The sequence below is a fragment of the Microtus pennsylvanicus genome, chromosome 2 (genome assembly GCF_037038515.1).
Source record: "Microtus pennsylvanicus isolate mMicPen1 chromosome 2, mMicPen1.hap1, whole genome shotgun sequence".
Classification (NCBI taxonomy): Eukaryota; Metazoa; Chordata; class Mammalia; order Rodentia; family Cricetidae; genus Microtus; species Microtus pennsylvanicus.
This window is the reverse complement of record NC_134580.1, coordinates 47057568-47076813: the sequence shown is the minus strand read 5'-3', so window position 1 is coordinate 47076813 and position 19246 is coordinate 47057568. Positions and strand designations below refer to the sequence as shown.

General features: G+C 41.0%; 1 protein-coding gene and 1 non-coding gene across 2 annotated transcripts in view; both read left to right on the top strand.

Annotated features, from left to right (window-relative positions):
- The first annotated feature begins 1372 nt into the window (after positions 1–1372).
- Fam91a1 (family with sequence similarity 91 member A1) overlaps positions 1373–19246 on the top strand; it is a 39822-nt gene continuing 21948 nt past the window's right edge. The window contains exons 1-14 of the mRNA XM_075960974.1: positions 1373–1564; positions 6017–6101; positions 6449–6600; positions 8097–8154; positions 9601–9668; positions 10178–10291; positions 11426–11516; positions 12098–12160; positions 15293–15399; positions 15481–15519; positions 15934–16046; positions 16459–16574; positions 18560–18672; positions 18966–19052. Coding sequence (XP_075817089.1) covers positions 1493–1564; positions 6017–6101; positions 6449–6600; positions 8097–8154; positions 9601–9668; positions 10178–10291; positions 11426–11516; positions 12098–12160; positions 15293–15399; positions 15481–15519; positions 15934–16046; positions 16459–16574; positions 18560–18672; positions 18966–19052 — 1278 coding nt within the window. The 5' untranslated portion in view covers positions 1373–1492. The remainder of the gene's footprint in view (positions 1565–6016; positions 6102–6448; positions 6601–8096; positions 8155–9600; positions 9669–10177; positions 10292–11425; positions 11517–12097; positions 12161–15292; positions 15400–15480; positions 15520–15933; positions 16047–16458; positions 16575–18559; positions 18673–18965; positions 19053–19246) is intronic.
- LOC142845350 (U12 minor spliceosomal RNA) lies at positions 18173–18301 on the top strand. The gene has a single exon (XR_012909899.1). It is a non-coding gene; the product is annotated as a U12 minor spliceosomal RNA (small nuclear RNA).

The following is a 19246-nucleotide window of genomic DNA, read 5'->3' as shown; positions in this document are numbered from 1 at the left end:
GCTCAGCGGCTAAAATCACTTGTGACTTTTGTGAAGGACTCCGGCTTAGCTCACAGCACCCAGGTGGAGGCTCACCCCTGTCTGCAACCCAGTTTTAGGGGAACTGATACCTAATGTTCTCTTCTGGCTTTTGAAGGCACAAGGCACATACATACATGCAGACAAAACACTCTTTTATATAAATTAATATCAAAGCCCCTTGGACTCCGTTACACTGAGTAATCTTGTGACCCTGCCAGGCCGCACTTTATTCTTCTAATAGGGCTAGTAGCTGCGGCAATCTTTCACGGCATGCAAGGTTAAGGAACTGATACCCAGCAGGCAGGCTGTACTTTTGTATACTGACCTGTTGTTAAAGTTCAGTAAATTTTAGTTATGCTGAGGAGGGTCACAACAGGTCATGAAGCTACTACAATCGTATAACCAGAGACAATGCGCCCACGTAAGAGCAGTGTGTACCCCAAGTTTCAATTAATTAGATCCAATGAGTATGCCTCAGACTTGCCAGCTGTTGAGGTATGGATTAGGTGTCTTAAATGTTCTCAGTTCGTAGCTGTAGTGTATAACGAAACGTGACCTAAAAACATTGCTTTAAAATAAAAACATTGAACTTGGGTCTTCTTGTTGTTGGTACCATCAATGCGCTTGCTTAGGACGTACCATATGCTCTTGAAGAAACCATTCCCAAAGATTTAAGGAGAGCTGAAGCGATAACAATAACTCCCGAGTTCCGCCTTTTTAAAAAGCAACCGAAGCTAGCTAAAATTTCTGCTCTCCACATTCCCACATCTTAAGAATTTGGATCTTGGAAGGAGTCCAACGTTCTCCATCCCCAGGACACAGCCAATGCTTGGAAGGGATGACGCCGCTAGAGACGCTCGCCCAATGGGTAGGTGCCCTGTCACAGTCGGTGCTTCGGTGACCCTGTCCTGCCCGGCGGGGTGGCGAGAGTAGTCTTTCCCCAGCAGCGCTTCTGCTCGGACAACTGACCGCAGTACCTTCGGCCGCCTATCCAGAGCCACCAGGAACGCACATTTGGGAAACCGAGTCACAGAAGCTCAGTGATCGCCGCGGCTCTGCTCTTTCCCGGACCGGAGCAGGAGCAGCCAGCGGAGATTCCCGGGGTCTCTGAGCACCGCCTTCCTCGCCCGGCTCAACCACGTGCAAGGGGCGGGACAGGGGCGGGACAGGGGCGGAACAGGCCCACCCGGAGCTCCGCCCCCCGGCATCGCGCCTGCGATCGGAAGTGACGTCGCGCAGAGCCATTTCCGGCAGGCCGAAACTAGGAAGAAACTTGGAGCCGCTGAGGTGCGGGTCGTAGTTGCCGCCACCGTGCCCCGTGGCCGGCGCCGCGCGGAGCTGTGGAGGCCTGGCCATGGGCCGGCGCCGGGCTCGCACGGCCTAGGCGTACGGTCTCCGCGGACGGGCCGGGTGCGTGCGGACGGGAGGCGGCGTGAGAGCCGCGGCCACCGCTGGCCTGGGCTCCGGCATCATGAACATCGACGTTGAGTTTCACATCCGACACAACTACCCCTGGAGCAAGTTGCCAGCTAATGTGAGACAGGTACGGCTCGGCCCTGCCCCGCCCAGCGGTCGCCTGCCCTGAGGACCGTCCGGGGCTCGGGAAAACCGGGGCTCGGAGTGCTCGGTCGCCAGGAAGGCTGGAGTGATGTCCCTGCCGGACTCGCCCGGTTACCTCGGCTTGCAGACTTTATAAGCTAGGGAGGGACCTGCGCTCCTGAGATCTCAAAGAAAGCCCCTGGGCTCCAAAATTGTAAGGGTGGTGGAAGAAAGATGGGAACAGTGTGTTCAACGCAGGGTGACAGTTCAAACTCCTCTGTAGTGTGGGTGGGAGTTAGGGTGCGGATCTATAGTTGAATGCATAACCTGAAGCGTTTAAATTGGACCGTGCAAGATAAGGAATGAAGACCACCCCTCTCCCAGAGAGAGGGAAGAACAGGTCTCCACCGAGTAGCGAGTCATCAAAGTTTGGAGGTATGTGTGTTGATGCATCGGGTGGCGTTTGTTGAATGTGTGAGGGTGGTCGCCGGTAAGGCTGCCAGGGGCAGTCAGGATCTGATTCGGAAGGGTATGTGTGCTTTGTGTTGGTGGACTTTGTCCTTTAGACAGACAGACTTTATAAGGAATGTGTCGACGGGAGCATGACCTGAGACTTTTGAAGTCTAACGCTTACGTTGACTGGCAGTTTTGCTCAGCTGTTTAACGGGTATTTATTGAGCACCTCCTAAGATGTTATGCCTGCTTTGGGGTACAGAGCGTTTGCAGCAGCCAAGGAGCCTGCCTCCCCACAGAGTGTACTAGTTTTAGCCAGGCCAGCCAGTAGACGGCCTGATAAATGAGTACAAACACGACAGGTGGCTGGAAGTCTTCAGAAGGGATGTGCCACCTGTAAGGGACGCACTGTCGCTGGCCGCCGTGTCTCTCAGTTCTGTTGATTTCTGTTTCCTCTTGGTGATGGGCAACAGATGTGGTTTTGGAAAATATATGGAATAGTGGTGGTAATGGTTTTATGATTGTTGGGGTTTGAGTCCCTGTTCTAGGGAATGAGTTAAGGGGTTCTGGTTAGTATCGCATGACAGAGAATGTCAAGGTGTGTTTCAGGGGTAAAGGTCTCTAGGATGTCAGAGAGTCAGTTTCTGAAACTTGAAAAGACAAGTCTAAACCTTTAGGAACAAGTTGCTCTTAAGTTTGAATGAGGGTTTGGCAGACAGTTTTGTTCTTTAGGTAAATATGTCTGAGACATACCTGCAGACAACTAGAGTAAATTGTCCTCTGTGTTAAGTCATTAGATTATACCCAACTTAAACAATTGATTCTAATTAGTGTTGACAAAAGCCTCCTCCAACTCAAATGTGATTATTAAATGTAATTATAGGACAGTGCTAAAACTTAAGTCCCAATATAAACGGATTTGTTTTTGTGTGTGAAATCCCTGAAAGCACTCAGACTAAGCGTGGCCTTCTTTTGTACAGACTTTCCCCAGCCTTCCCATGGTTTCCCGGAGTCAAGGTCCACTTCAGATCACACCAGCTTTCTGTCTGGTCTCTTGCAGGACCTTCCCCTCCTCACACTACACTGAGTCCTCTCGCTGCACTTCCGCTTTCTGTCATCACTAAGGCGTTTCCTAGCCCCCTAATTTCGCAATAGCTGCCCTCAGCCATGTTGTCATCCTACTGTTATTTCTCATCCGTCATGTGGTCACCCTGCCATGTGCATTTTCTGGTTAGATTCTTTGTTAGGCTTGTACCCTAAGCATCTCTATGCATGGTTGGTTGTTAGTAGCTGTTAGATGGAATGAGGCATCAGTTTGAAATACTTCCTAAATGGCTATAAAAATCTCCAATGTACTAAAAATGGGGATTTTTTTTTTAGTCTGTGTGGAAAGAATGTGTATTTTGGTATTTTAAATACTAAGTATGTTCATGTGGTGATTTCCAGTAAGTTTTGGTGGGCTTCATTTCCCACTTCTGAAAGCTGAAGGAAGGAGACTCAGATAAAAAAAATCTTACAAGCCAGTTTTTTTTTTTTGTTCTTTGTTTTCCAACGTGGATGAGATGAGGAAAATACTCATTTTATTCTATTGGTCACACTGACCCTTAGAAACATTAAAGAGTTGTAGATGAGGCCTGAGCATATACAGAGAGCCTTGGGTTCCATCCCTAGCACAGGAAAAAAAAATGCAAGTCAGGCCATTGTTTTTAGGACTTTTCTGTAGTTAGCTAATATCAGATGTTCATTGTTTGACACAATGTGTAGTTCTTTTATTTAAAGTGAAGTCTTAATAGATCAATTTTTAAAACGTGGTTATTTTTATCTTTGTCTGTCCATCTACCTACCATCCATTCACCCATCCATCTGTCCATCCATCTGTCCATCCATCCATCTACCCATCCATCCACCCGTCCGTCCGTCCGTCCGTCCGTCCGTCCGTCCGTCCGTCCAGTAGAAGGGTACCCGTTAGGATGCACACACTGAGGTGTGTAGGAGCCCTGGCTGCAGAAAGCCTGCTGTCAGGGTTATCTGCTGCATGGGGTGTGCTCTGTAGCTAGTGCTCATTTTCACATCACTGCTTCATTTCCTGTAGTTCCTCTTTTATGACGCCTGGCTTTGTCTGCTAGGCCTTCCCATTTGCAACCGAAACTGTCCTAGTGAAATGGCTGTTGTCCCTGTTCTGTCACCTAGGTCTGTAGTGGCAACAATGTTTTACAGTGGTGGGAGATTTGGAGAAGGGTAGAGTCAAAGAGTTGCTGAACAGATGTTTATGTACTCTTAGTTCACTGTAGTTAGGGGTTTGTGTGCATAGCATATATTGACTGATGGGGTTAATCGTGCTCCACACCTAGTCCTGAGCTCACATGGTGATGGAGTTTGCAGTCTCCAGTGACACTTCCCGGTAAATGTGATGGTAACTTAAAGACTGTCTTTGAACCAGAAGGCTTAGCTTCCAGTTTGGAACTTGCTGTGATTGTAGTGGGATGGCACACTTGTGTACAACAAGCGTGTGTGGTGTCTCCTGGAGAGGTTTTGACCTGGCATCAGAGCTGCAGGAACCTTGGCAGATCCTTCTGAACCCTAAGTGAGCTTCAGTACGACAGCCTTGCTTCTGTGTAGAGGGTGATGGGGGGTAGTCTCTCCACAGTGCACTCTCCTTCAACACTTGGGGTGCTACAGGTGGAAATAGCTGGAGTCCCTCCAGCTGTGTAGACTAATGCAATTTTCACATCATGTCACTGCATCCTCACCAGTTATGGAACAGTTTATTAAAGTTAGAGGTTTTATTTATCTGATTGCAAAATGTAGGTGTATGGACATTTACTTTGGCTTTTACAAACCTATAAAAAATAACCAGCTGAATCCTCTAATCATTTTATCATTAAAGAGGTCTAGTTTAGGTTTATAGTGTGCTAGGAAAAAAAACTGTACCTGGTGATTAGAAGTGAGAGAGCAGTCAGATACTAAATTAACTTTATGGTCACACATGAATGTAATGTTAACTATGATTAAGCATGTTTAGTCTTTGCTTTCATAGTTTCAACTTTGAACTTAAAACACTGTGGACACAGCTAGAAAGTATTTTGTTTACTCCGTGCAGTTCTGTGTTTCTGTCTGTAGGATATGTATTGCTGATTCAATGACCACTGACTGAAAATATTTCAAAAGAGATGGTTTACCCCAAATGTGTACAGACTTATTTCTTACTATTACTCTGTAGCCAATAGAGGCTGTCAGCTTGTTAATAGATGTTAGAAGTAATCTCAAAACGATTAAAATTATGCAGGAAAATGTGATGTGTACAGACGCTATTTGATGTAAGGACTGGATCATGTCTGGGTTTTGGTATTCTGAGGGTCGTAGCATCAGTGCTGTGAGGTGCTTCAGTGCCAGTGAAGAGCTGTATTCGAGAATGACAGGATGGTCCAGATGCTTTCTAGAGCAGGAGTAAGGGAATGGCATTTTACAGACGCAGTTTTAGCACATTTGAAATGGACATTCTGTAGAAATCTTTATCTCCGGTAATTACGGTTCATTTCAAAATGACTGGGATGTCAATCTGTCCTTCCTTGGTTATATTCTTAAATTCACATAGGTATAGATATGAGAAGCCCCTACCATCCACTCATCAGTCCATCTATCCATCTTTCTGTCCCACTTCAGTCTGGGATTTTCTGGAAGGAAATCTCTGTTAACAGCCTTGCTAACCAGTGTAGTTGTATTCTTATACTGCTTTTTTATTTTATGTAACTATTTTGAGTAATTTAAGTAAATCATTTTAGAAAGGCACACTACAAAGAACATGCGGGACTTTGTTTTAATATCATAGTAGTAAAGTTAACATAATAAAACTTAAGAAAGTATTCCTTATTCAGTTCTGGCCATTAGAAATGCCAGGGTAAAATTAGGGGTCATGTTTTTTGTTTATGTGTAATTTTATGGTAGACAGAGTACTGTTGTTCATCTGGAAACTGTTTAAAGAGCCATGTGTTATTTCTTTTAGAGTCTTGGAAACTCACAGCGAGAATATGAAAAGCAGGTTGTCTTATACAGTATCCGCAACCAGTTGCGCTACAGAAATAACCTAGGTAAGTGGAGATGCTCTTGTGCCGGGTGGAGATGACTGCTGCTGTCTTTTCATTTTGGTTTTCCGTGTGTACTGTACGGCTTTAACAACATTTGTACTGATTCCACATAATAACAATTCATACTGTGGAGTTTTCTAATTGTGAGGAAAATTCCTTTTTAGATTGCTGTTTATAGGTCTGTTTTCCCTATAATAGTCTTAAATCATTGTCTTCTCTATCTGAGTGAGAGAATGCCAGAGGAGGAAAAAGACACTGGTTCTTGACCATTTTTTAAGACTCAGTTTTGTTTTGTCACCAGAACAACAGTAAGAAACCTGAGAAAACTGGACATTTTCCTTTTCTTGCAGTTAAACATGTCAAGAAAGATGAACGCAAATACTATGAAGAGCTGCTGAAGTACAGTCGCGATCACCTCATGCTGTACCCTTACCACTTATCTGACATCATGGTGAAGGGCCTGAGGATAACACCGTTTGCATACTACACTGGGATCATGGAGGTTAGTTTCTAGTGTGAGTGACAGTTTACAGTGGGGTGGGACTCTGGGTCGGGGACACCTTACAGTAGACCGGCAGTTTCCCCGTTCTCAGCTGTCATGGATGTTGTCTGTCCAGTTAGTGTGTATCAAGGATGGCTAGTCACAAGGTAGCTGAGGCACACATGTACACAGGGTTGCCATTATTGATGCTTTTATGTTGGAAGGGAGGCTGCTTGTATTCTATGTATTTGAAGGTGTTGTTTACCCTTTGTGCAGTTAGGTCACTAATTAGCTGTTTATACCAGCAGTTGGTACACTTATTGCTTGTAATCTATAAGATTGAAAATATGGGCTGCAGACTTGGCCAGTAAGATCAAGGAAATAGTATTTATCTGTCCACCTTGTATAAAAAAGTGACAGTGCAGACCCAGCTTTATAGATCTAATACATGTCAGGAAGGAGAGTTGTTTCCATTGTCCTGGCTGTTAGTCTATTATTATTAACTTTTAGCTGGTTTGTACTTGGTTCTTGTTGAATAACACTTTTTTAAAAAAGTGAACTTTCTATAAAGATGGACACACATCTGCAGTATTTATTGACTGTTTATATTTGAGTGCTGCTTTTGGGTTCTCTGGACACTGGAAGAGCAGAGAAAAGCATATGCGCAGACAGGCTAAGCACCTACAGTAGTGAGAAGGCTGGTGCCTTGTGTGAGTGTCTGGTGCCCTTGACTTGAGCTCCCTTCATTAGCTCTATAAGCCCCTCCTCTGTGGCACGTGTACAGTCTGGTCTTTCTCAGGTTCTCCATTGGCGTTCTGATGGTCCCTGTAGCGTGGTAGTGTAATGAAATAGTAACTGATGAGTTCCTCCCCCTGTCTCTTTTTCTTTTTCCGCTTTCCACGAGGTTTGGGGTAGAGCAGATAGAATTCTGTACATTTACCAGCTTCCATTTCAATTACATTCACCTGCTCACTCTTCTCTGGGCTTTGTTCTGAAATGATTGTCAAGTCTGGGTTGAAAATGGGTCTTCTCCAACAGTAAATAGTTGGGTGGTGTTGGAGAAGATTGGAGTTGAAAAAGCCAGATACTAAGTTTAACTTGATACTAACTGAAATAGGAGCAAAGACTTGGAGATAATTTAGAATCCTGCTTGGGAATGTGTATTTTCGATACATGGTGATAGAGTTGACACACTATTGGCCTTCTCTCACGGTAGGAATGTAGGTAGAATCGGATATGAAGTGTGGAAAAACTAGAACCCTGAGCTCTAATAGAGACTACAGGGCAACTGGTTGGGACTCAGAGTGTTCTAAGAAACCTAGACTGAAAAGTGCAACCTTCATTTATTATGTTGAGGCCACAGGCTTAGTACCACAGTGGTGCATGCGTGTTTTAGGATGTCAGCTGGGTCCACTGTTTCCTGTTATAATAGTTGTTGCTCTGTTTGGCTGTAGCAATATATATCCTTTTATTTAGGAAAGTTACCTTTCATATTTTATATTTTTTCTTTTTCAAAGGACATCATGAACAGTGAGAAAAGTTATGATTCGTTGCCTAATTTTACTGCTGCTGACTGTGAGTACCCACTTGTTAAGGAGTAACATTTAGATTATGACTTTGTGTATGCATGCTGTCTATTAGGATTTTGTGTTTCTGACCTGAATGAAAATTGAGAGCAACATTATTAATGAGAACTTCATTGCACAATACAAATCAGATGTGAGGTGCAGGGCCGTGGTGGCTCATGCCTTTAATCCCAGCAGAGGCAGAGGCAGGCAGATCTCTGTGAGTTGGCGGTCAGCCTGGTTGACAGTAAGTTCCAGGGCAGGCTCCAAAGCTACAGAGAAACCGGTCTTGAAACACTTAAAAAAAAAAAAAAAGAAAGAAAGAAAGAAAGAAAAACACAATAAATCAGATGTGAGATTTAGCCTAATATCAATGGGAAGAATATTTTGCAGTCAGAAAGTTAGGACTAACCGTTAGAGACCAGCTTCAACAAGTGTACCTCTTACCAGGGTAGGGACATGAGGATTAGAATAATAAGTACAGAGATTGAAGATGCGCGTGAAAGTAATAAAACAGAGACATAGGATAGCCCCGGGAAAGGAGTTCCAGTGAACACTGAAATCACTGGTGTTGGGTGTTTAATTGCCATTGACCTCCAAAAGGTAGGAGTAAGATAAAAACTTCATTAATACGACACAGAGATGAACAGACCAGTTGAAGGAATACATTCTCAGTGAAACATTCTATTGCCAGAACAAGACTAATGCTCACACCCTAGACCAAAATAGAATTGTAGGCAAACCACTCCCTGGGTGGAATCCATAGTTATCTTCCTAAGGGAGAAGGGACTTAGTTGGATCCTTAGACCCTTGTTAAACAGATCTACTTAATACCTGAAATACCTGGATGTTAGCCACACCTGTTCTTGAGAGAGCAGAACTTTCTGGTCTCAGTCAAGGTGGGACCTTTGTTTGAGATAGAAACAGACTATAACCTTGAAGGAACAGAAGTGAGTTCCAACTCTCTGACCAGTGGTATATAGAATAGGCTCCACACTAACCTTTATTCTAGAGAATGACATTCTTGCTATTCTATAGGCTGTTTGTCTGCTGATGGAAGGAGGACAGCCTGCCCACAGGAATCTTACCTCACAGTAGCGTGTAGGTTCCACAAACATGCTCTGCTGTGTTTCACTATGCTTATCTTAGTGAGATTTTTATTTAACACGTGATGTTGTTCTGTACGCAAGAAACTTCTGCTGAAAAGCATAATTTTACTTCTTAAAACTGGGAGGACTTCTGCTTTTCAACATGTCCTCGTTAGCATTGTCAAACATGACAACTTGGATTCATCTCTCCCAAAGTTGAGGTTTCATCTGTATTGTGTGATGAATTCTTTTTGATATTGATGGATCATGCCAGTCAGCTATTAAAACTATAAACAGGGAAGTTTTCCTAATGTCATTGAGTGTATACTCACATTTCAAGATGTATTAAAGGAAGGACTTACTTTCAGGTCTGCGGCTTCTTGGCATAGGAAGAAACCAGTATATTGACCTGATGAACCAGTGTAGATCTTCAAAGGTTGGTCATCCCTCTGTTCTTAGAGCTTCCTTGTCAGAACTAGATACCCAGAGTTTGGTTTAGAGCGGTAGAAATAATAGACTCTAACTTGAACCAGTTAGCGTGCATCTCGTAGGAGCAGTGAACAGATTTTCAATGTTCACCAGGTTGTAGCTTAAGCAGCTAATGAGTTCTAACACGTAACATTTATTTTTAGAAGTTAATGTCTTTTTGCTTGTGTTTTTATTTGTCCATTTTAGCTCCGGAATTCATTTAATGGGTAAAATAAGTTCACATTTTCAAATGCAGTTTTAGCTTCTGGGGTTTCATTTCATTTGTTTTTGGATTGAAGTCTAGGTTTAAGTAACTTATTTTAAAATAAATTAAGAGTGATTCTACAGTATCTAGATGAATTAGCAATTCAAACATGAAAATTTGAAAAAAATTTAGTCTGTTGTAATGTCTTATGATGGTAGAAAAAAGTGGTGATTTGGATTGGTTGTAAATACTTAAATATTGTACTATTGCAGAAATTCTTCAGAAGGAAAACTGCCCGTGATCTTCTACCAATAAAGCCAGTGGAAATTGCCATCGAGGCATGGTGGGTGGTGCAGGCTGGATATATCACAGAAGATGACATCAAGGTAGAGATTGTTATAGACTAAAAGCAGAGGAAAAAGAAAAGATTAAAACCAGAATATTTATTTTTTAACTTATTTTTACAATTTTTAATTACATAATGTTTTAAAAGGTAACATTTGATTTTCCTGCAGAAAATCAAAGTAATTCAAAATGATCTTAGTAGGTTAGATGGAGTTTGCAAAATCTTTAATGGTGCAGGAGGCATTATTTGGTTTATGTACAGTAATTTGGGTTCTTAATTAATGGTCTCTTTAATTAGTGGTCTCGTGTAAAGGGACATGATGTCATACCTAGCAGCCACAATAATATGGGTAACTCTGAGCATTGACTTTGTGCACGTGTGCTGCACACTAATGTGACTATGTTCTTGTCTCCTTTAAGGCTTATGATAACCCAGGGAGAAAGTATTGTTTGTGCTCCAGTTTGCAGATGAGGAAAGTGAGCACAAAGCTGTTAACTAAATGACTCCAGTTATAGGGACAGAAAGGGTCCAAGTTGATAGATACTCAGGTAGTCCAGTCCCTGTTGGGGTAGTAGTATCAAGATCAAAAGCAGTGTTATCCACAGAAGTTCATCCAAGCTAATTGAAGAAAGGGTAGAGACCATGGAATATCTGTGTAGGTTGAAGGATATAATGTGACCTTTTCACTCTTATTTATTTATTTATTTGTCTTTGCACTTCTGGAGGGCATTTTAAAGTGGGATATTTTGCTTCGCTGGAAGCCCTTCCCAATAGAGCTGTCAGCCTGTCATAATTTGTCCTAACTGCACCATTGTTGTCCAGGTAGAGTTTTTCTCAGTGAACTTTTTGATAAGGATTTGCATTCATGTATCTGATTCCATTTTAAAGAAAAAGAGTAAACATTGGTTTATCAGTGAGCATTTACTACCAACTGGCAGATGTTGGTATTTATGGTGATTTTGTTATCTAACCTGTCGGCACCTTAGTTTGGCAATTTAAGTGATGGTTATGTGCATAGTTTTATTGTTTAAATTCTAAGGTGATGAATGGCAATGATAAGGTTCATTTCATACACTAGTCAGTCATGGGTTCCAATGTGGATTACATCTTAGGAAACTTACAAATCAGTTAATTAGGACAGAAGTTAATTGAAATTATTATTTTTTTTTCTTAGATATGCACTTTTCCTGAGAAAGGCGCTGTTGATAAGATCATTGACTCGGGCCCTCAGCTCGCTGGGTCACTAGATTACAACGTAGTACACAGTAAGTGCTTATAAGCATGGTCTTCGTCAATGCAAAAACTTGTTTTAAACAGTTGATAATTGGGCTGAGGAGATGGCTTAGTGGTTAAGAGTACTGACTGCTCTTTCAGAAGACCTGGGTTCAATTCCCAGCACCAGCATGGCAGCTCATAACTGTCTGTAATTTCTGTTTCAGGGGATCTGACAACTATGTGCAGGCAAAACACCGATGCACTTGAAATAAATAAGAAAAAAAAAGTGCAAGTCTTAAAAAAAACAGTTGGTAATTAATACCAATTGCTGTACTAGTCCAAATTGAGTCTGTTACCTAAGTCATGTTACTTGAAATATGATCTTAGTTCTTTATTATACAGACTTAGTCTTTATAATTACAGACTTACACAAATGAATGGTAAGAGATTTGTAGTTCAGAAACCATGTAAGAATTCAAGATTTAGAAAATCTAGTTAGTTCTCTTATACTATTTTCTTTTTCTTTATGTAGCATTCAGTTTAAGACATAGAAAGCCAGTAATCAGACTTGTAGGAAAAAAACGCTATTTTATAGTGTCCCATCTAAAATAAGGTGCTTTTGTTTTTGTAGGTTTGTATAACAAAGGCTTTATTTATCTGGATGTGCCCATATCAGATGACAGTTGTATAGCTGGTAAGTCTGGGCTGCCATTTTGTACTCTATTTTGAATACTGCGTAAAGTCAAATGGTATGTATCACCTAATAAGTTTAACACAAATCATTCTGTAATTTTAGATATTTAGACTTTTTTTTTCTTTTTTTTTATTGAGAAAAGGATATTTAGACTTTTTAAAGAAGATTTTTATTTTTACATTTAACCCATTGTGGTTTTATTATAAGTTCTTATTTCTCACATTATTTTGATATATATACTGTAATAAAATAGAACTTCAAAATAAATTTTCTACAATCCCAAGTAAAATTACTGTTTTTAAAATTTTAAATTTTGTAGTACTAACTTATAGTTAGATGTTTGTAATACGTTTTCTACTGTCATTCAGCTGTTGTCACTGTTTATGATTAATATTAGTGAGAAAGAATGTGAGGGGGCAGACCCCAGAGAATGACTCGATGTGGAGAAACAGATGGTAATTGAGCTGATCCCAGAAATATTTCCTCTTGTTTTTCAGGCTGGGGCACATCTTGATCTTTATTTGAGTTAGCATGTCAGGAGATTCATCCTCAGCCCAGTAATGCGTTGTAGACTGTATGCTTCTGTGAATTCTGTTGAAGCTTGGAGAGACAGTTAAAAAGAAGTGGAACACTAGCTTAGTTAATCTAGGTTTGAAGTTGGTGATGTATCAAGTGGAATAAGGTTTGAACTTGAAGACTGTTAACAAGGAAATGAGTCCTTGGAGACAGAAGTGGTGGTACTTTTCTCACTGTTGGAAATGTGTGTAAGATTTATTCTAGTCCCTATTCTTACCCAATAAGTTGATTTGATTTGAGATTCACTCAGAAGTTGTATTAGTGGATTTGTTCGTTCAGTCTGTTTTAATTGCTGATGATTTAATATTGACTTTACAGTTTTAACATTGACTTCCATTAGCACCTTTTTGTTTTGAGGTTCTAACATAGCCACAGCCTCGAACTTGGATGTAGCTGAGGCTAGCTCCTGCCTCTGCCTCCTGTGTGCCATGACACTGGACTGTATAGTAGCTCTTCAGTTCACTGGAGAGAGCAGAGCAGGGTTGACTGGACGGCTTCTTCACTGCAGCAGCGTATTCTGCTCTGCTTCACTCAGTAGTTGGCAGTTAGCTGGTGCAGACAGATGCTTGACTCGGCTTGCACGTCACCTCTCTAGTCTGGTCCTTTTCTTGGAATAACCCACAAAGGTAAAGTTGGGTAAAGCCATCAAATTCAGCATGAAACATTCGCAAGCTGTTTCAGAAGAGACATTCCAGATGGTCCACAAAGATCTGGCCCTGTGGGTGGTGGACAGTCAAGTGCGGAGGAATGAACACTCTTAGAGGGGTGATTGTGGAGAACTCCAGTGTCAACACATTTATTCCGCTTTAAAGAAACACTGTTTTACAGCCTTTAATCCCAGCACTCAGGAGGCAGAGGCAGATGGATCTCTGTGAGTTCGAGACCAGCTGGTTTACAGAGCTAGTTCCAGGATAGGCTCCAAACCTACAGAGAAACCCTATCTCGAAATACCAAAATAAAATAAAATACTGTTTTATTCTCAGGGAATTTTGTACAATTTTACTTGATCACATTCACCCCTTAAGTCTTCCCACATCATCTCCCTCTCCCCCACTTGTCTGTCTGTCTGTCTGTCTTTCTTTTTTAAAGAAGATACTGTCTCACAGCAGATGTCCTGGTTCTTTGGCTCTTAAAGTCTTTTTTTCTACGTGTGTATTTTATGCTTCAATGCCTGTATTTTTCTGTAACTCTTTAATGAAGTTCTTAAATAATATCGAAAAATTATATGTGCACACTAAAAATTTGTAATAATTTGTCACATCTGTAGTCTGTCTGGAACATATTTTTATACTTGATATGAAATAATACTTCCATTCTCTTTGGATGGTCAATATCTTAAAAAAAATACAACCCTGGATTCTGACCCATAGTTTAAGAAGCTGGGCTTTGGTTCATACTTTTTATTTTAATGTAATACATGTTAGAAATGGATTTATATATCTATAAGGAGTTGTCTCATCCTATTATCCTAGATATAAATTATATATTGAAATTCCTAACTTCTTGGTACCTTGGTATCTCCAAGGAAGGGATAATTACAAAACTGTACAACTTGTAGGGCTAGAAGACAAAATAGTGTATGTAATCTACTTGGTGGGTGTTAGCACCTAGCAAGCATTCATTCAGTAAATGCTTGCACATAGTGGTATTGTAGGATAAGAATTAAGTTTTCAAATAGGGAATTGCTAAAATATTTCTAAGAAGAAGCCTTTAGTGTTTATTGTTGGGAATAATTTAGTGCCCTATGCACCCCACTTTTCCATGAGGTTTTATTTTTTTACATTTTATTTTATGTCCACGAGTGCATGTGCCGCAGGTGTATGCTGTGGAAGTCACAAGTGCAGCCGTCAGGACTCCTTATTTTCTCCTTCTGCTGTGGGGCTGATTAAACTTAGGGGTTGTTGGGCTTGGCACCAAGTGCCTTCACCCAGTGAGCTATTTTGCCAGCCTGTTCCCCGGGGTATTTTAAAGGGGAAGTATACACATGGAAGGATGTGAACGAACAAAAGCGTGCTCCTTGACTGTTAACTAGGCAGAGCTTGCTGGTAAGTCAGATCAAAGTATCTAGATGAGAGAGATACTTGAGTGGGTGAGCATTCTACCATGGTTGGCCACTTTGTGTGCTAAAGAAAGGATTGACCTCTGGCCACTGAGGAGGAGCAGATGTTAGTGACTTCTGCAGACTCCACTGTTTCCAAGGAGTATAAACTCTTTCCAACAGTCTTCTGTTGCTCACTTTCTTGGCCTATGAGGCATCAAAAGCACATACATCACAAACCCTTTGTAGGCTTATCTCTGTTCCCATGTGTTTTCACCAGGCTTGCACTGTCTAGTATTTCCTTCCTCAGTATTCTGAGAGTTCCATGTGAATCCTTTAGACAGCTCTGTGTAGATGGCATGTGTGGCCTGGCCTTTGGAAAGGTTGCTATGGAGCGGAAGAAGTGCAGAAAAGCTCTGTTCTGTCTGAGTGGTTTCTCTCTTTGCATAGGCATTTGAGTTATACTTTTTGTTTTATGAAAACTAGTGCCTGAGAAAAGTCTGTTTCGTTTATTTCAGTTCCTCCTCTGGAAGGTTTTGTAATGAATCGGGTACAAGGTGATTATTTTGAAACTCTACTCTATAAGATATTTGTGTCAATAGATGAGCACACTAATGTTGCAGAGGTAAGTGTGGCAAAAACATTTTTGAAAGGATATGCTGATAATTCTGAGAATGGAACAGTAATTTTCACTTTTGTTTCCTAGCTTGCAAATGTCCTTGAGATAGACTTATCACTGGTGAAGGTATGTTATTTTCTACCTTTTATTCATAGTGTGAGTACTGGGTGGATTTTGCTAGTTGATTTTTTTTTACCATGGTACATTACTGATCCTTATTGGCTGCATGAGGAAATCTGCATGGTAAAGATGGTTGCAGAAAGAAAGGGGGAGATGAGAAGCCCTGAGTCTGTTTTCCACCAGGTAGAATAGAGTCCTCACATTAATGTGGTCAGCAGGAGGTGGCCCGTCAGTGGCCACACTGCACCTCTGTCCTCAGTAGAAGAGGGTTTAGGGATGGCAGTCCTGGCCAGGCTGCTCTGCAGCTAAGATACGGAAATGCTTGCACGTCACCAGAGGCATAGTCTCTTACAGTGTATTTTTTCTCTACAGATATTCTGATGTTTGTTTTAATACTAATTTTCCTTATATTCCTTTCAGAATGCTGTTTCAATGTATTGTCGATTGGGTTTTGCCCATAAGAAAGGACAAGTAATAAATCTGGATCAACTTCATTCATCATGGAAGAATGTTCCATCTGTGAACAGATTAAAGTAATTCATTTATTCAATATGATAGTTTCCTTTTGAAAAGAATTTTGCATGCAGGAAGTTTATTTATTCACTATGCCATTGAGGTGTCTCTCAGTCTTCTCAGTGTGATGGACCTTCTGTATAATCTGATGAAAATCAAGAACGCTTTGTTTAGGACAATAGTATATATGATATTTTATAAAATGTGTAAGTTAGGAGAGCTTAGATTCCCTGAAGCCTATGCTTGAGCTCTAATTATAAAGCTTCCTCTCTGCGTCCAAAGCAATTTGAGAGCTCATCTCAACTTCACACTTGTGTATTGGCTTCTGTTCTGGTGGATTGTTAATAGTTATAAATACCAACTTCAGTAGCTATGCTCATGTGAGATCATTTGTGTGATTTTTTTAAAAGTGAATGTATTCTTCATTAATAGGAGCACTTTAGACCCACAAAAGATGCTTTTATCATGGGATGGCGGGGAAAGTAGGAGTCCTGTGCAAGAAGCTTCTTCGGCTACTGACACTGATACAAATAGTCAAGAAGACCCAGGTTAGCAGCAACTCAGTTTAACTTAGAGCTTATCTGTAGGTCTGCCATCTTTCCAGACACAGCTCTCCGTCTCCTTTATAGCTCTGTGCCAGATTTCTTATTTAGTGTGTAGTCTGAGTCCTTACCGATACTGGGAACACTATGTAAGTCTTGAAGGGATAAGATAATATGGCACTTGCCTTCTAGAAATTAAGGGGGGAGGAGGTGAGCATAGCTCCCAGAACAAGCAATTGTGTTTGGGGCTGCAAAGAAACAATAAAAAAATAAAACAACAACAACAAAAAACCCACAACAAATAAACCCCCCCCAAAAACCCAAATTCCTTTACCTTCAGTAAGAGGCCATGGATTAGAGTGACTGCAAGTTCACTGGCCAGTTAGGGAAGGCCGTTTCAGTGCAAGGGAAAGTGCAGGCTAAGCCCAAAGGGAGACACACAGGCTCTAAAATTGAGTGTAAAAGGAACCTGGGGTAGCTTTTCTCCTGTTTTGCTTGTTACCCAAGACTCACACTTATTGATTTGGCTATCGTCAAGAATTTTAATTCCTGGTTTTCAAGGAAATTAGCTGTACTAGTTTGCTCTTCTGTTATTGTGATAAAATACCATGATTAAAAGCATTTTGAGGAGGGAAAGGGTTTATATCCACTTATAACTTATAATTTCATCAAGAAGGGAATCCAATGTAGTTGATTGTTTTATTACTCTTTACTCTTTGGGAGACCTGTCACCCACCTCCCAAATGAATACACACAGAGGCTTATTCTTTTTTATAAATGCCTGGCCTTAGCATGGCTTATTTCTAGCAAGCTTTTCTTAACTTAAATTTTTCTATCTATCTTTTGCCTCTGGACTTTTACCTTTCTCTATTTCTGCATATCTTTCTTTACTTCTTACTCTGTGGCTTGCTGTGTAGCTGGGTAGCTAACCCCTGTTGTCCTCCTCTCTTTCTCTTGCTCCTCCTTTCTTCCCAGATTTCTCCTTCATTTATTCTCTCTGCCTGCCAGCTCCACCTATCCTTTCTCCTGTCGTGTTATTGGCTGTTCAGCTCTTTTTTAGACCAATCAGGTGTATTAGACAGGCACAGTAAACACAGCTTCACAGAATTAAATAGATTCAACATAAAAGAATGTAGCACATCTTTGCATCATTAAAACAATTGTTCCACAGCATAAACAAATGTAACACATCTTAAATTAATATTCTACAACAAGTGAAGACAGGAACTCAAGCAGAAATCTGCAGACGAATTCAAGCAGAGACCATGGAGGAATGCTGCTTACTGGTTTACTCCTCAGGCTAATGTTCAGCTGCTTTCTTAGACTCCCTGAACCACCTGCCTGAGCAGGGTGAATCCTCCCACGTCAGTCATTAATCAAGAAAATAAGCCCCAGACTTGTCAGTCTAAGGGCGACATTTTCTCAATTGAGGTTTCTCTTTTCCCAATGATTCTGGTTGTGTCAAGTTGATTAACTAGGACATTAACACAAATTTAAATGACTTTTAAAATTAAAATAATTTCCCCTCATCAGATGTTAGTACATACCTGTAGTCATAGTACTGGGAAGCTGGATCCAGGAGGATTGGAATTCAAGGTCAGTTTGTGCTACATAGATTTGGGGTGACACCTAAGTCCTCACTGCTGATGTGAGAAGAATTTTTGATCAGATAAGGGTTGCCCCCAAGGCAACCCACCTACTTTGTGAGATGCCTGGGTTCAGTGGTCTGCCAGTCCCCCTACATGCTAAAGAAAGTTAGAAAATTGACAAACTGTTCTACTGAGAACACTGCCTGTGTTGTCAGGGATTGTTTCTCAAATAAACCATATTTACTCAAAAAAAAAAAGAAACTTGAATGTTTTAAGACTAAAATATATATTTAATTAAGTTTATTTGGCTATCAGATAAACCTGAAGCAAAAAACTTACTTTAGATGATAAGCAAAACAAAGCATTCATTGCCTTGATTTGTATTCTGATTTTTTTTTTCAGCTGACACAGCCAGTATAAGCAGTTTGAGTCTGTCCACTGGATATACAAAGCGTATTGCATTCTTATTTGACTCCACTCTTACTGCGTTTTTAATGATGGGAAATCTTTCACCAGTAAGTCAAATGTTTGTTTCAGTATAATGATGTTTAAAGTAGAGATGAGATATAAAATAATTCAGTCCTTTGTAAAAACTGTCTTTAAGTTCAGAGCTCTCCTGAAAGCAACCAACTGTGTCTTAGATTCATTCGAACAGTGAGAGTTTCAAGTGAGGACTGCTGTTGTAGGTGGAATAACCAGCTGCACATGTTGTCTCTTTCAGTTTAAATAGATCAGAAAGCATAAGAAATGTTACTAGCATACAGAAGGAAGGAGAACCAGAGCTTTACTATTGTGCTTCTTTTTGCAGAACTTGAAAAGCCACGCAGTCACCATGTTTGAAGTAGGCAAACTCTCGGATGAGTCTCTGGACAGCTTCCTTATAGAACTAGAGAAGGTCAGTGCACCAGGGTGGCATGTCTGCAGCTTTCCTGCCCATTAGCTCAGGCTCCTTATTAACTCATAATTCTTGTCTGTGTTAGCCACATGGCTTGGTACCTTTTATCAATGAGGCACGCTCTTCTTGCTTCCTCTTTGTCTGGGTGACAACTGTAGACTGAGTCTTCTTCTTAGAATTCTCCTGTTCTCGTT